This window comes from Clupea harengus, chromosome 6, assembly GCF_900700415.2.
Source record: "Clupea harengus chromosome 6, Ch_v2.0.2, whole genome shotgun sequence".
Classification (NCBI taxonomy): domain Eukaryota; kingdom Metazoa; phylum Chordata; class Actinopteri; order Clupeiformes; family Clupeidae; genus Clupea; species Clupea harengus.
The window spans coordinates 29001588-29019089 of NC_045157.1; the positions used below are offsets into that span (position 1 = coordinate 29001588).

Sequence of the window (17502 nt, forward strand, 5' to 3'; positions counted from 1 at the left end):
TGCCGTTAGCGTGATGATTTGCTCAGAGAGTGCAACCTTTAAAACAGTCAAGCCGTAAAATATAATGGCACAGGTTCGTGACTTTATTAAGAGGTAGAGCTACATGTCTATCTATCAGCACTCACTGCCTTCCTGCAGTCTCGATACAGGAAGTTAATTACTTTTTCTCCCCCCAGTGGTCGGCGTTGTAATTGCCTGGCGCTGCAATCGCATAATAAAACAGAAAAATGGCGGACTTGACGAGAAGTAGCCTTGGTAGAGATATTTGGTCGAATGTGTCATGGAAAACATCGTTTCAAGGAAGGTTATTCATACTGTTTTGCGTGCTTTTGGCCAAGCCTGGAGGCGCTACTACTCATTGGGTGGTCACAGAGGATGGAAAAATTCAACAGCAGGTAATGCTAGGTCACAATAGTGTCCCGCACTAGCTAAACCAGGTTAGCTTTCAACCAATCGACATCTAGAAAACAAGCCAGCTATACCTTATGTCAGCTAAGTTCACTTGCTTTTGGTTAATCACACAGTCAATCTGATAGACAGCCTCTAAGGCTCGTAAAATAACCAGGGAAGCTAATGGGAAGCTAAGTAGTATGACAGCTATGTTTGTCATTCCGTGGATACCAAGCCGCAAAGTAACGTTGGATAGCTAGGAGAAGTAATCCATCGGGCAGATAGGGTGAACGATTCTGCAGTTAGCTTCCTAGGTGGCATTTTCTTGGACTCTATCATGACATGTGTTTAGGTGTTAGGGCTTTTAAGTTAGTCATAGCTATATGAGGGATAGAATTTGACATACGTTTACACGCACAGGTAAACATGATGACACACAGATATGGGAAGGGGAGCGTTGAGTGATCACGACCGCTATGTTGCAGTCTGTTAGATAACGTTAGGAAGTTACTGTACTGTAAATGTGGTCCAACGTAAGGTAACGTTAGTCATCTTTAAAAATGTACTTAAAACAAGTAGCCTACACAATCTGTTACATCATACCTGTCATAGTTGATTTCTTGACACGAAGCGCGCTGGTTAAGACATTAATGTTAGTTGGTAGGAAACTAATTTACACCAGCTACCCAGCCAGCTGCTTCACAAGGTAGCTGATGTTGATTGAGCAGAAGTCAGCAGCGTTTCAGTTGTTTTTGCCCTATGTTGTTACAGGTGGATTCACCACTCAATTTGAAACATCCCCACGATCTTGTTATCTTCATGAGGCAAGAAACCCGTGTGAACTACCTCAAAAAGCTTGAGGTAATTAAAATGATTTGCCCATATGTCTTCATCTTGCTTCATCGTTGTGTGTGTTGAACTAAACATTTTGTTCATTGGTGTGTTATTATTGTTATATGGTGTACACAAAGACTTTCTTTTTGGTAATGCAATGTTCAAGTACAGTGTGACACAGGACCTTTCCTTTTGAACGAGGCTGATGCATCACATATGTACATATATTTAATTTGTTTACATTTTATTTAACTGTGTGAATTGGTCTTGTGCAGAAGCAGCTGGTTGCTCAGAAAATTCATATAGAGGAAAATGAAGATCGGGACACTGGATTGGAACAACGACATTACAAAGAGGATGCAGATTGTGTCACAGCTAAAGTCCCCCTGGGGGACCTGGACCTATATGATGGAACGTACATCTCCCTTGAGAGCAAAGACATAAGGTCAGAGGGGTGTGATGGACTGTTGTGTGTGTCACAACTGTTGTGTTCATTGTTTGACAGACATTATGGCACCTTTTTTTCATGGGCCGGTGAGATTTATCTCTGATGGCAACCTTGCAAGAACCTGTAATGTTGACACATTAATGGCTTGTGTATTCCAGCCTTGAGGACTATGTCGATCATAGATCTCCTCTGCCACCTGACCTGGAGAAGCCTGACTGTGCTAAGATCCTCAACCTCCCATATAGTATTCATGCTTTCCAGCACCTCCGGGTAAGGTTTTGCAAATTAAGGTTTGCAAATTAAGTGGGCCAGGCACTATTGATTTGCTGCAGTGAATTGGCTGACATTTTGAGTAAATGTAAATGTTTCTTTCACTTGCTTTCTATATCTTCCCAGGGAGTGCAAGAGAAAGCCAACCTGACCTCTCCTTTACTGTCAAAAGAGGACCCCATTTTTGGTTCTCTATCTTACCATTTGGGTCGTAGCATGGAGGAAGTAGGACACAGAATATATCAGGGCCTTTTACGTGTAAGTTACTATCATAGTACCTCAGGTTTACTTGCATGCCATTAAAAGCCCCAGAACGTCTGGACATATATTTTATGCTACAGTGCTATTTTCTGTTCATAGAACTCTTCGTCTTGGGTACTGTATAATATGGCATCCTTTTATTGGCGGATGAAGAATGAACCAAGGCAGGCTATTGATTGTGTGGTCCGTGCCCTACACTTCTCACCAAGGTAACACAAAAAGTGCCTTTACACAAGAATGAAAACACAACAAAGTTGAACTCCTACATCAAACCTTACTACACTTTCCCAATTCCCCATTTATATGCTAAGATGGACAAATGGCTTAGCCCAGGATGCCCCCCCCCTCATAACTACTGTGCAAAATACTAGATCCTGCCCCTGTGTATGGGGGGGGGGGGGTAGTCAATATAGCATTCTATTCATAGGTTATCATCATATATCCCCATGTATTGGAAGATGGCAATTATCATATAAGGCCATTACCCAAGGATGGGTAGCATCTCAACAACAGTAGCAGATTTCACATGGTCTTATTTTGTTTGTTTTTATGTGCCGTTTGTTTACCTTTTCCTTTAGGGTCCACAAGGACGTGGCTCTGGTGAACATGGCCAACATCCTGCACAGAGCCCACTTCTCTGCTGACGCTGCCATCCTTGCCCACGCTGCTCTAGACCTCACCTCAGACTTCCTCACCAGTCACTACACCCTGGGCAACATCTATGCTGTAAGCCTCAGTTCACCCTCTGAACTCTGAACTCTGAACTCTGAACTCAACATGAAATGAAGGCCAGCGTCAGGTCAGGTTTCTCACATGCACTGGCTTGCTTTCTCTCTCTGACAGATGCTGGGGGAGTACAACCACTCTGTGCTGTGCTACGAGCAAGCACTGCAGGTGCTGCCCGGCTTTGAGCAGGCTTTGAGACGCAAGCATGCTGTCCTCTGCCAGCAGAAACTGGAGCAGAGACTGGAGGCCCAGCACAGGTACACGCTAATCTGCCTGCTGAGCCCTCATTCAGACTGGGCCATATGTGCCTTTATTGCCTCCCCATGGATTTCTGTTCTGTTATGATGTGAAACTATATATCTAGTTCTACATAAACATATATTTACTAGTAGTCCATCTGTGTATGCTTGCACTGTCCATATGTTTTTCTGTTGAATTGTTTTTGGTCTGATCATTTTATTTTGATACTTCTTTTATTTTTCACTTTGTTGTTTGGTCTATTTTATTGTTTTTTCTTTTATGAAATGTAATGCTTTTGCATGTTTATCCAATAAATTAGGCATGATTAGTCAAGACTAAATCAGTCATTTGATTTGAAGCTGTTCTAAAAGTAGGTGTGGTAAGGGCATAACAGTTGTAACTGTAACTTGGGTTGCCACTCCTACAGATCCCTCCAGCGTACGCTGAATGAGCTGAAGGAGTACCAGAAGCAGCATGACCACTACCTCCGTCAGCAGGAGGTGCTGGACAAGCACAAGCTCATCCAGGAGGAGCAGATCCTCCGCAACATCATCCACGAGACGCAGATGGCAAAGGAAGCGCAGCTGGGTGAGAAGGCAACACACATACAGGGGCGGAGAGCCCATTTCGTTGTAGGGGGGGACAATACACGGTAACATTTCAGAGAGTAATTCCTGGGGGGGGGGACACAGGAAAATTGCAGATGACCCCGCCCCCTCCCCCCGCGACGAAGCTTTGCCATATTTTTCACATGCAGATGACCCCGCCCCCTCCCCCCGCGACGAAGTTTTGGCATCCTTTTCACATGCAGGGACGTAATAACCATTTTTTTAAATACACAGAGGAACACAAATGTCATTTTTTTAGGTCTCGAACAATGACTGTTGGGGGGGGACAACTTTATGGTAGGGGGGGGACACGTCCCCCCCAGGATCTCCGCCTATGCACACATACACATACACACATTCACACAAACAAATATGCACAGACGCCAGCACCTGTGCTAAGAAAGTCAGCTGTGGGTGTTGTTTGTGGCTGACATCGGTAGTTAAGAGAGTGTGTTTGGGTCTTGTGTCTCCTAGGGAACCACCAGATGTGTCATCTGGGCCCACAGCAGCGGAACCTCTTCTGCCCGTTTGACCTGCCAGTGCGTTACCATCGCGGGGACCTGTTTGAGAATGTACACTACATCCAGGTGAGGCCCAGGCAAAAACATTGTGCACACACACACACACACACCAGGTACCCTTATTGTTTTAGTGGTCATTCACAATCTGAATGTTTCAAATGTCAATGTATGTAATGTGTCCTCTCCATGTTGCCTGCTCAGTTTGGGGAGGAGGTGTCTGTGGCGAGCAGCGTGGCCCTGGTGTCAGAGATGAGTGCCAACGAGAGCCACAGCCCCCAGCCCTACTTCTCCATGTCCAGTGGAGAGAACCCAGCATCCCTCTGGGGCCAGGAGGCCTCCTCTGCCACGGTCGGTTCCTTAGCGCCTGCCAGCCCACTTCTACTGTTACACTGCAGTACTTTTTTCTGTTGAATTGGCATAGAATATTTTAAGAGCTCTGCATTGGTCCATACCTGCCAAAAATCCAGCAGTGAACTTCACTGGGTTTTCAGCAGTAGAGACCAAACCAATTATTGTGGCAATGCACCTGCTTCATCTAAGTCAAACACCACAAAAACATGTAGATCTCCTAAAGAGTTGTGCCATGGTAGCACTAAGTGAGTTGTGATAATGAGATGTCGACTGATGTGTGTGTTTGGTGCAGGCTGGCCTGTCTGTGCTCTGGCCCCGGAGGTCCGACTGCGCTCACCATTTCCCCTCGCTGCCCCCGGCCCATCTGATGCCCACCTTCTACCTCCCGCCAGAGACCAGGGGCTACGGGTGAGTGAGTGAGGAGGAGGAGGAGGAGGAGGAGGGGAGGGGAGGGGAGGGGAGGGGAGGGGAGAGGAGAGGAGAGGAGAGGAGAGGAGAGGAGAGGAGAGGAGAGGAGAGGAGAGGAGAGGAGAGGAGGAGTAGATCACTAGAGTCTTATTACAATACACCACTATTGTGTTTATTTGTGAGGGCACTGATCTGAGCATATAAGAGAGAATGTTCCATCCATTTCTAGAGTTACTAACTCCAACCTGTTCCAGCAGGAAGTCGTGATTTACTTCCCCAATCAGTAAACTCTGAACTTCCCTTTAGTTTCCCATCAGTTTACAATGGTTCAGTGTTATGTAGGCTCTTTAGCCAAAGGGTTGAGAGGCAGTGTGTTAAACACAGTAGGTAGCTCTTAACCTGCGCTCATGTTCTGCACAGGGATGAGAGGGAGTGTGTTAAATACAGTAGGTAGCTGTTAACCTGCGCTCATGTTCTGCACAGGGATGAGAGGGAGTGTGTTAAATACAGTAGGTAGCTGTTAACCTGCGCTCATTTTCTGCACAGGGATGAGCGGGAGTGTGTTAAATACAGTAGGTAGCTGTTAACCTGCGCTCATGTTCTGCACAGGGATGAGAGGGAGTGTGTTAAATACAGTAGGTAGCTGTTAACCTGCGCTCTTGTTCTGCACAGGCTTCAGAACACGCTGTATGAGAACAGAAGCCCCCCTTTGTCTCCGGAGCTGCCCGACTGCGGCTCCGGCCCCCAGCCTCGCCCACAGGACCCGCTGGCCTCCCTGGCTTTGGCTCTGGAGGGGAAGGAGCTACCTGACCTTCATGCCACAGAGGTGAGACCACTGTCAGAGCCAGGATTGGTCCTATTGCTGGGTGTGGTGGAAGTATTATACAGTATTGTTAATTTGTACCCTGATATGCCCCACACTTTAAACTTTATTGACTTCATTTTCACCCTCACAGGTTGCTAGCTCTTCCATCTCTAAGGTTGCTAGCTCTTGACATGGTTGTACTAGGAAGTCTAAACAGTTTTTATCTCGAAAAGAAAGTGGGCGCTCTACTAGGCTTGGGTCACAGAGCTCATTTGTGCTTGTGTGTTTTCTAGATCTTACTGTCACGCAGTGGTGGGTGGAGCTTGGAGCAAACCGGAGCACTGATAGCCCAAGCAATGAAGATGGTAACCCTTGTTTTCTTTTTGGGGCATTTTATTTGATCTGTACCTTTTTGTCCATAGTTGGTGTGTGGGTTTTGAAATGGATTCAGAAACTGATGAAAGTGTATTTGCCTGAAATAGCAACTGTTCGCTGATAACGCCGTGGCTGTTGTTTTAGAAGAGCGCCCCCCGCTGGCTGGTGCAGAACGAGGCTGGGCTTTTCTGGCGCGCCAAGGGTAACGGGACGCGGGCGCTGCAGTGCATACGCCAGGCCCTGGACGCAGCCCTGCCACAGCACCGCGACGTGCCACTGGTCAACGCTGCCAGCCTGCTGCTACGCTACAGCCAGGTCCACGAGGCCCAGCAGCTGCTGCAGGAGGCCCAGGAGCTCAACGCCTCAGAGGTAGCACACTTCTTAACTCCGTTCTCACCCAGTAGTGCTGGTACAGTCTTACAGCTTTACTGTTAGGACACCGTAGAATGGATATGGGACAATCAGACAGTTCTCTGTGTTGCTCAATTCTATGTTCCGTATTCCGTCATTCCGTGACAATGAAATGAGTAACTGGCACCAGATGTGTTTGTTGAATAGTCTCCATAGCATCACCATGGACCCCATCAGTCTTGGCGGGGGTAAACATGGAAGAGTGGGGGCGGGGGCTAATGTCTATTCTACTGTTTGCTAATTCAATGGATTTGCCAAGTGTGATTTCACAGTTCTGACCTCAAAGCCAAGTACTGAACTCATAATTCTTGTGTCACCGCACAATTCGGAGCACACTGAGCTTATTCCAAACACATCATTAAGATCTCAGTTCGTATCTCACAATGTGGAGCCAACTGATCTCACAGATTGGAATTCTCACTTCAGTCTTTCAAACTACATCAATGAAGTTAAATGCATTCATACCGGTAATTGTTAGTAAAGCTCCAATACCATGACAGGGTGTGACAGTGCTTTTTTTATGAAGTAGTTTAGAGGTTAAAACGGGTTGTTCATTTACCAGTCTCTGTGTGCGTTTATGAATGAATGACCGGCTGTAATACTCTGTGAACATGCGTTTCCAAAGCCCTGACTCATCTTAGTCCGGGGTAGTTCTGTCTCCCAACAACTATCTGGAACTGCCTGTGTGCGGGGTAAAAACACTTACTCAGCCGTTTGGAAGGGTGTTCAACTTTCCCTTGGATTGTCCGGCTGACTGTGTTTCCTCTCTCCTTTCTCGCCTTCCCTCTGTCTGTCTCTCTCTCTCTCTCTCTCTCTTTCCCTTCCTCCCTCCCTCTCTCTCTCTGTTTCTCTCCTGCCAGCCCCACTCAGTGCTCAGCCTGGTCAGTGTGCACCTGTCCCAGGCCAACGTGACCGGGGCACTGTCCCTGTTCCGCCGTGCCCTCACCCTGAAGTCCAGCTGTGCCCAGTGCCACGCCAGCCTGCCCCTGCTGCGCTGCCTGCAGTTCTACCCCTTCCTCTACAACCTCCAGCGCCCGCCCTGCACACGTCAGTCTGCCCACTGTGCTTCCTCTCTCTTTCTCTTTCTGTGTCTGTGTCTGTGTCTGTGTCTGTCTAGGCTGTGGATATATGGTTCTAAATGGCTTCAGTTTGTCCTGTTGTATCTGTTTTACAGTCTCACTTCTTCTGTCTGCCCAAAAGACATTTCTGCCAACCATTCGCTTCTGTGAAACACACTTGAGTGCATTTTGAGTTCAGGGTTTGCTAAGACCTGGGGAACTGGAAAAAAATGGCATAGTCTTCTTTCCTCCCAACGTCTGCTGTGCTCCTTCTGAGTCCTGCCCTGCCACTCACCCGTCTTCATTTAGTTTGGCCACCACTGCATTTTGTCCCGTGTCACGCTAGAAGTGCTTTATTATAGCCCAGACTGTGCCTCCTTGGCTCCAGATTTAGCTCCCATCCTCTGTTGTGCTTTTCTTTGCAGAATAGTGAAGGCTCCTTCTCCATCTCGCTCTGCCTCTGAGCATACCCAGAGCAGCCAGCAGAGTCTCCCCTACTCCCCCCACCCCCACCTCCTTCATGTCGAGGCTCGCGAAAAGGCAGACTTTGAAGTGGAGATATCAAGCATTCAATAATTTAAGCAGCTAAAAATAGAAAAGACTTTGTACAGAACAAGAACTCAATTCTGTCTGTACGGCAAACACACGCATCCACTCACGGGCTACACACCCGGGGAAGTGGGATCTGCTGAGTGCACGTGTCAGTCAGTGACCTTTTAAAGTCCCAACATGACCTCCAGAACACACTTTGTTTCAAATGCATTTCAAGTATGTCAGTAATGAGCAGTCAATGAAATTCATTTTGATGCATACACGAGTTTGCAGTTGTGTTTGTTTTTGGGTTATGTTTCTGACAGACACATGAACATCCCTAACCATATAGATTGTATATAGAGACATGGTAAGGCTGTAGTTAGCTCTGTTTAGCTGGTGTATGTGTGTGTGTGTGTGTGTGTAACGGGTGAGTGCTATGTTGTACTCTCCTCAGAGGACTCCGGCTGTAATGGCGATGAGGAGCCGGACCTGCAGCTGGAGGACTGGGAGGCCGGCATCATTGAGCGACAGGACGGGGCAGAAGCGAGCCCGCCACCCATGGGTGCTGTGGAGGACTCCCTGCTGTTTGAGAGTAAGGGCTCTTGGTCACACCCCAGCAGCTCTGCAAACCTGGGCCAAATACCCCAGTCTAGTCTCAGACCAACTAGAAATGAGCTTTGCCAAACTCAATGGAGCCCACAGTTTGTTATTAGAGATTTTGACGTTCACTGTGTATATAAGTGTACCTGTGCTGTTGAGCACATTCTTCTTAGATGTATAGATTTACTGCCATGAGTGAATGTGATCCTTTTTTCATTTATATTGTGTGTCTGTTTCTGACACCTCCTCCCTCTCCCTCTCTCTCTCTCTCTCCCCCTCTCTCTCTCTCTCTCTCTCTCTCTCTCTCTCCCCCTCCCTCTCTCTCTCTCTCTCCAGGGGTGGTGCTGGATAGTAATGGTTCTGGAGAGGCTGGGCAGCAGGAGAAGACGGGTGGAGAGGAGGCCGTCCCCAGGGAGGGGAAGCGGGCAGGAGAGGAGGAGGACTGGCAGCTGAAGGAGGAGCTCATGGGGGCCTTTGAGGGTGCGCTGGACGTCAGCGGGAAAAGGGGGGACCTGAGGGGCATCCGCGTGCTGAAGAACGACCGAGTGATGGGTGGCCGCTCTGGAGGTCCCTGCTTCGGGAACTGTGAGGACGACGAGGGGGCAGAGTGGGTAAGTGGAGCTATCCCGGGCATACAAGGGGCAGAGTAGAGTAGTGGAGGAGGCTGATTACCTTGGACAAGTGTGTATTCCAAGGTCCTCCATACACACATATGTAATACATAACATATAATACATACCTGTAGTATGTAAAACATTTAGGCCATCTCCACTCCACCTCCACTAAATCAAATAAATGAAGCTAAATGTGTAAGATTAGGGAGCCTCTCATCCTTGTTTTCTCTGCTCCACAGATCACGTTCCAGGTGAAGCGCGTGAGGAAGCCCAAGGCGGAGGCTGCAGATGGCTGGATCCAGGACGAGGGCTTCCACCAGGGGACGCCTTCAGCTGGCCACTCCATCCTGGAGATCAGTGGACCCACCATCCCCTCCCCGGGACCCGCCGGTACTCTTCTCTCTTTGCTTGTTTCTAAAAAAAAAGTCCAAAGCCATATACAGTCAATTCTTAAAATATTAGAACTGATGTCGTATTTGAATTTACAGTTTGTTATCATCACATCAATCATAAATCACACAAAAACCGAATGAATTAATAGATGAATGTGTAAGATGAATGCCTGTATGCTTACATAGTTTTGCCTGATCCGTGTGTGTCGGTGTGCAGGTCGCTGGCGTGATTACACGAGTCTGGGCTGGCCTGGTCCCGAGGAGTGCCAGCGCACGCGTAGGGTGGACCTGACCACCGTGGCCAGCACCTGGCTCGCTGTCTCCGCCAAGAACATTGAGTGAGTGGCTACTCCTGTTGCAAACCACCAACCTCCCCAGACCCTCCTCTCAGTTGGGTTCCCATCACTGGCAGCATTGTTCAACCTAGCAAGGGAGCTAGGTTCAGCTTTTCTCTTGATACTAGCTAGGTTCAGCTTTTCTCTTGATACTAGCTAGTTTTCAGTCGGACTGTGTTTAATGTTGTTCTCTGCCTGTCTTTCTTTCTCTTCCTCACACACACACACACACACACACACACACACACACACACACACACACACACACACACACACACACACAGCATCACGGAGCACATCGACTTTGCCACCCCACTCCAGGAGCCGGCGGCAGAGCCGGTGTGCAACGCCAACCTGCCTGCCAGCATGCACACGCTGGACCACCTGGGAGGGGTGGCGAATCGCGGCGGCATCCACTACACCGGGGAGAGTCAGCTTCGTGAGGTACACACACACACCCATGTCTCATATCCCACATCAGCTTCGTGAGGTACACACACACACACACCCATGTCTCATATCCCACGTCAACTTCGTGAGGTACACACACACACCCATGTCTCATATCCCACGTTAGCTTCGTGAGGTACACACACACACCCATGTCTCATATCCCACGTCAGCTTCGTGAGGTACACACACACACCCATGTCTCATATCCCACATCAGCTTCGTGAGGTACGCACACACCCATGTCTCATATCCCACATCAGCTTCGTGAGGTACACACACACACACACCCCCATGTCTCATATCCCACATCAGCTTCGTGAGGTACACACACACCCATGTCTCATATCCCACGTCCGTGACCCATCAGGCTGATATATGTATCATATGGCAAGACGGAGGCAGACACGCTGGGCTTCTAAACACACTTTTTGTACTGTAGGTGCTCCAGAACCTTGGCAAAGACAAATATCCACCTCAATCCTTTGAGCAAGTGGGCACCCGCATCGCCAAAGTCCTTGAGAAGGTACGGTAGCCCCTCTAGGGTTGGGAATGCACATTGGGTGCTACACTGTGTATAAACTCCTTCTATGTCATACTTTAAACAGGAGTTTTCCAACACTTATGATGGCAATAAAACAGTAAAAATCATCAGGTAGACAACAGTGTTTTTATTGTGAAAATCAGATCAGTGGATAACAGGAAATTGTGGCGGAGTTGTATGTCGCAGAATAAAACTGGCACAAAGCCAGTATGGGGGTACATCAGTTCTTTCTTCAGGTAGACTACAACCAAACTGTGTATGTGTTCAACCACACGTGCGCTGATTTGATTGTCATTAGAAGTTGATTGTTTGCAGCTCATATTTAGTTCTAATATAGAAGGCCTATCCTTACTGTAGGGAACATTTAACTAACCAAAAAACCTCCATAAGCATTTCTCATTGAAAAGGGTTCATTTACGGAACTTATTCATTTACAAAAATCACTTTATGTATAACTTGTAAGCTGGGCTCAATCCATTTAACATAAACAGTGTCAGGCTGTCTTGCCTACAGCAACAGGTCAACCGTTTCAGATGAATACTTTAAACTGTTGTTTTATTCATCATAGTCACTGTGACATGAAACATATTGTTATTTTTGGGTTGTTATTAGAATGACTGGAATTTGACAGTTTTATGTAGATTGCGAGTCTGATTTTGGCACCCCCTAAAATGTCTTACTGTCTACTCTTGATACCGTTTCTTCTGTTCCCAAACACAATATGCTTTATACATGTCTGCCACCCATACCGTGTGTGTTCATTCCTCATCAGAACCAGACATCATGGGTCCTGTCCAGCATGGCAGCGCTGTACTGGAGGGTCAAAGGTCAGGGCAAGAGGGCCGTCGACTGTCTGCGCCAAGCACTGAACTACGCCCCGCACCACATGAAGGTACACTAGTACGCCTGCGCGATTTAAGCCTATGCTTGTGAGCCAGCATTTACTTCAACCTTTCATCAGAGATGATTGCTGTTTCTCTTGCAGAGTAGCCAAGAATTCAGTTTTGTTTTATTGGGTTTCAAAGCTCACCCTCCCTGCCTAGTATGTTTGAATGACTGTGCCAGGGTTGCAAGAACTCAGAATGCCTCTTTTTCCACAGGATGTCCCCCTCATCAGCCTGGCTAACATCTTCCAGAACGCCCGTCTCTGGGAGGATGCGCTGACCGTGGCCCGCATGGCCGTTGAGATCGCTCCACACTTTGTGGTCAACCATTTCACCCTGGCCAACGTCTACATTGCAATGGTGAGTCGCAGGAGTAGAGCCAAAAATGTTCCACATCAAGTGTGGTTTTCAGCAGCTGTGCAGTGCATTACCACGCCCTTGTGATGTGTGTGTGTCTTCAGTTATACTCTCTGATCATATATGTACACATTGACGCCGGCCATAGTAAGATGAGGAGGAGAGAGCAGGGCATGTTGTCACACTTGATACACCGTACGGCAAACACGTTGTACCAAAGGAATGTAGTGCATCTTGGGCACATGTTTTGAAATTCATTGTATTGTCACGTAATATTTCAGTGCAAATTTATACTGCAATAAGTGAGCATGTGACAGTGGGTAACTTGTCGCATTTGATTATTAAGCAAATAACACATTATTAATTGTGAACGTAGATTTCTTTTTATTTTACATCAGAAACTGAACTTAACACATTAAGTGAACATAAAAGTCACCAATAATATCTAAAACATTATTTTTTTACTGTCTGTCAAGATTTAGCATAATGATGGTAGACAAACACCTACGGTCTAACAGCATTATTCAAAGCCATAATTCTGGCTAAACATAAACGGTCTCTCCTAAGGTAGCCTCATTTGAATGCATCTCACACATTGAACCCAAGTCTCCTTTGGCCGGCTGTTTGAAAATAGAAGACAGAAACACTTGTTCTCATCTGATGATGAACTGTTGCATGTTTAATGTAATGCGTCGTTGACTCCTGACTGACTATCTACCTCTAATCATAGAAAAGTGAAAAATGTTATTACCCATGGTCAAAAAAGAATTAAACCAATGAAATGTGGTATTCCATAGTGTTTCTGAAAATTGTGCTAAGCTTAGTTTCAGGTGTCCTTGACTAAAGGTAAACCAGATGTGGACTCAGGGGGTTGGGTCACAATGTAGTTTTTTAAGTTTTGAGATTGTGCCCCCTAGTTTGGGAGAAATTACCCTTGTGACAACTTACTTTTGTGACAACTTACCCCACTCACTCCTATATGTTACTGCAACTTACCCCACTCCTATATGTTACTGCAACATAGAAAATGGTTGGTGGCACTTGGTGTTTGAGGCTTATGTCAAGTTGGTTGCTTGAATGACAGAAGTGTTACATCAGTAGTGCTCCTTCGTGTTTTGGCAGGAGGAGTTTGAAAAGGCGATGCACTGGTACGAGTCTACCCTGAAGCTTCAGCCGGAGTTTGCCCCAGCCAAAGATCGACTCCGCACCATCCAGTGCTACCTGCTCACCAAGAGGGAGCGGCGTATTCCTTAAACCTGGACCGTAGGGGATGGAGAGGGGCCAAGAGGCCAGACCTATAAAAGATCTTTCATGTCTCACACATGGAGAGACTTATGCACACAGTCTGACACACACACACACACACACACACACACACACCACAGATGCACACATAGGAAGGCATACACAAACCCGTTTTTAGATACAATTGAGAAATGAAATGATTGATTTGTTTTGTTCAGAATTTGTGCTTCGACTCCATATCATATAATTTTATTTCAAATGGTTTGGGGGATTCTTAAGGGTGAAGGGAGTCTGCTCCTCCTCTCCTCTCCTCTCCTCTCCAAATCAACTTAAAATAACTGTTCCAAGTCTTCAGATTCCCTGATTTTAAGCTCCATGATTTGCACTGGGTGGTTGATTGACCTGTGGACAGTTAGTGACCTAAGCAGTGTTCTGGCAAAACATGCATTAATGTCACCAACGTCATGACACTCATGAAAGAATTCCAAGTCACACGGGCTGAATGTGAAACCTTGTATGACTATAACATACTGGATGTGAAGCACCTACCTGTAGCTTCTTTAAACAACATTCTTCAGTTTAACAATGCAACCTTTTCCGAGTGCTTTACAGACATGTTCATGTTGTCATCTCGGTCTTTAGGGGTTAGTTACTATCACACTTTCATGTGTGCCAAATGTGGTGACGTATTCTGTACAGTTGGGCCTCACATTCCCCATCTTCTTTCTGTTTTTCTGTTCAACCAGGCCTCTGTTCACAGTCGTGCAGAGTGTGGTGTGGGAGGGCTATGAATGTGCATTCGGGGTTTAGCAGTATTCTCAAGTCAGGCATAAAAGCACCCACCACTCCCTTCCAGGCAGGAGGGGTGTTTGTTCTGGCACAAACATAGCCTAAATACCATAGTGAGACTCCACCCCATCCCCTCCCCCCCCATCTCTTCAGTATGGAAAGGCCCAGTGAGTGTCTCAGGGTTCACCACTGACCAGCGAGTTCATTTGAGTCATTTAGGAGATATATATATATTTGCCAGGGTCAGCAGTAGCAGCCATGGTGTAAAAGGGAAGTTTACATTCAAACCAAAATGAATAGGGAAGTATTGACTGAAAATCATGTGTTTGTTATCATTTCTGTTAAGCTCACTTCACAATATGCAAATGGTTTTGGAAACTGAAATGGTTCATCCTTTAGGATTTGATTTCAATTCCGTTGTAGCTGATTGCTTGACAGGAAATCCACAGTTGTACTGCTGCTGCTCAAAGTTGAAAAGGGGGTATTGGTCATCATGCTTTGCACCTATTTCATGACCATTCCATGAGTATGTGGGACCTAACAGAGTGAAAATGTGACATTGGAAGCGATGCTCATGCATTAAAGAAATGATGTGCTCCTCTGTATGCTCTTATTTAAGAAACTCTGAAAAAAAGCAATGATTGGTTGCCTTAGATCATACAAAAATGACTTAATTTAAAATCTGATTGACTGTGTTGTATGTATTTAGACAGTGAATACTTTTTTTTTTCATTGGCTCAAAAATTCAGTGTATCCATTGTCTTTGTATGAACATCAAAAGCTTGTTGGACAATAAATACCAGGGTTTTTCCAACCCTGTGAGTGGATGAATGTACAAGAGTTTGTAGTTTTGGGTTCTGTCTGTGTGTTTGAGAGAGAGAGAGAGAGAGAGAGAGATTCGCTCTTGAGAATCTCGTGTTCCAGCTAGCCACAACTTTTTTGTTTTTGTTTGCAGGAAGGGCCTATGATTCAATAACGCTTCTCACCTCGAGTAGGACTAGTCTGTGTTGCATGACATGAAAACTGTCACAATTCTTCACATTCCCCCTCCCTCCCGCAGGGGCGCCACCTCGGAGCCCCGCCCTCCTATTTTACCAGCTAAATTCATTTGATACTATTTTTAAAATTCTGGGTTTCTAAGGGAAACGCAATGACGCGGTGACGCCATCACTCCCAATAGCAAGCCGATTGGTTGTTGTCTAGCCCGGTGGCTTTTGGAGAGGCACAACTTTTGTGAACAAAAATCACGATTCATGAAATTCGTGTATCAAGCTAAATAAAATCCACATAAACACAGAAGGAAACGGTCCTCACGATGTAGCCGGCATGGTGCGCGCAGGAGCCCTCTCCCGTGCCTGACATCTCATTAATCTTCAACTCACCCTGAAGCCCAATGACATGTACAAAACATTTTGAAGTGCCCCCCTCCTTCCATCCCCACCCGTCAATCCAGCATCCTAGTTGTCTGTACATTAAAGGCGGTGCTACCGGAAAATATAAAAGAACATAATGCAAAGCTTCTGGAGAACCGACACCCTCTGGTCCTATTTCAGCCTCCTGTTTCCAAAACTTGAGTCTAAGGTAAGCCTTTTTGTTATAGCATTTTTATCTGTCTGGTTTCATGAGTGACACTATCTATAACGCTTAATAAAAAGCGTTGTTTTACCGGCGATGTGAGCCTTAATCGTGATGTTTTCGCTGGAATACTGCTAATAATTGTAATCTAGTCTATAGTCTCGTTTTAATACGTTTTTTTAAAAGACACGACGTTGTTGGTTCCTTCGGATCACTCTAGAGAAGTTGATTGGACCGAGTTGCTCTGCTGTGCGTTTGTTAAATATTTGTAATATTGGTCTTTTCTATAATCGCAGTATTTAAATAATGTGATCGCTTAATAAAGTCCTTTTTGCTCACTGTTTGGGGGGTAGTAGAAGTGGTGGTTTTAGCTTGTATGCCGCCCTGGGTCGAACCTCCGTTCAGCGTGCCGTTCCCCAGGAAAAACGTGCCATAATGCTTCTGAAACTATATTTACAGTATTGTGAATGAATTGTGGTTTATTTGGTAGCATTTCATAGTGTGATTTTCCTAATTGCATTAGTGCTGTACAAAGTTAGAGGTGCGCTGTCTGATAGATTCCCCCGCTTCTACCTCCTGCTTCCAGTGGGAAGACCTGAGGTCAACCTACCCCCGCCCCATCTCGTACTTCAGAGTGGGAGACCTTCCCAGGCAGTAGCCTGCCTAGCTCACAAACAAGCATTAGGGTGCCCACCCCGACGAGATTAATTGACACAGTGACACGATATCACTGACGTGCCGTGCAAATGAGCGTGTAAAAATGTTTTTGTGCGGACTCCTTGACGACCCCTGCAAGATGCCGACTGACCATGTCGCCCATACTTAGATCTGGGTACTAGGCTACTGCATAACCAAAAAGGCCCACATTCTCTACACAACAATGTTTCAGACGAGTAGCGCTCACTGCAGTGACATTTTGCATCTGCCGTCTATGCAACTTATTTCAGCACCATGGACAGGGATTTCGTCTATTGCGTGAAGTTTAAGTGCGTTTGTTTCTTTTTCTGTGTGCAGTCCATTAAGTGGGAATATAAATCGATGCTCAACAACATTTGGGTGCTCTAAACAGTAGGCTACAAAGAAATGGAAACGCAGCTTCAATATTTTTTCCTTTTCTGAAATCACCGAATGTGAATCCTGGTTTAGTCTGTTTAACACATTTTGGCGGTACCTACCCTTTCGGTATAAATCTGGTGTCTGCCTAGAGCCCACTCTTCATGGAAACCATCGTGCAGGAAATGCCATTCATGAATCGTGCACGGCCATTGTTGAATGCGAGCCAGTGAGGATGTAGCCTACTCATTTTGGCGTTAAACCGTTCTGTGTGCGTGCATGGACCTGTGCGCGTGTGTTTTGAACACCATATCCTCTGGCGACATTGTGCGGCGAGCCTTGCACACTGCAGGCTGCAAGAGAGCGGTTAGTTCCTTGTTAAAAAAAAGAAGGTCGTGTAAGACATTCTTTCTTTCGAACAGTT

At 46.3% G+C, this 17502-nt stretch overlaps 1 protein-coding gene across 2 annotated transcripts; it reads left to right on the top strand.

Moving 5' to 3' along the window:
* Nucleotides 1–173: 173 nt before the first annotated feature.
* Nucleotides 174–15285, top strand: ttc17 (tetratricopeptide repeat domain 17). Of its 2 annotated transcripts, none has more exons than XM_031569671.2 (25): nt 174–395; nt 1162–1251; nt 1500–1669; nt 1831–1942; nt 2069–2200; nt 2303–2412; nt 2782–2929; nt 3047–3186; nt 3597–3757; nt 4252–4364; nt 4500–4646; nt 4942–5057; nt 5730–5883; nt 6156–6227; nt 6385–6606; nt 7509–7695; nt 8695–8832; nt 9177–9451; nt 9694–9844; nt 10064–10184; nt 10466–10625; nt 11074–11157; nt 11948–12067; nt 12276–12419; nt 13539–15285. In XM_031569671.2, exons 1-25 carry the CDS (start codon nt 228–230, stop codon nt 13668–13670), a joined length of 3567 nt encoding a protein of 1188 aa, XP_031425531.1. In that variant the 5' UTR covers nt 174–227; the 3' UTR covers nt 13671–15285. The 2 variants fall into 2 exon arrangements, with proteins under 2 accessions (XP_031425531.1, XP_031425530.1); XM_031569670.2 differs by having other exon boundaries at nt 175–395; nt 6382–6606.
* Nucleotides 15286–17502: the final 2217 nt, after the last annotated feature.

Coding starts and splice junctions, on each gene's coding strand:
- ttc17 (XM_031569670.2), top strand. CDS start 228: ATGGCGGACTTGACGAGAAGTAGCCTTGGTAGAGATATTTGGTCGAAT. Junction 8,833..9,176: donor GGACTCCCTGCTGTTTGAGA/GTAAGGGCTCTT, acceptor CTCTCTCTCCAG/GGGTGGTGCTGGATAGTAAT. Junction 9,845..10,063: donor CCCCTCCCCGGGACCCGCCG/GTACTCTTCTCT, acceptor GTCGGTGTGCAG/GTCGCTGGCGTGATTACACG.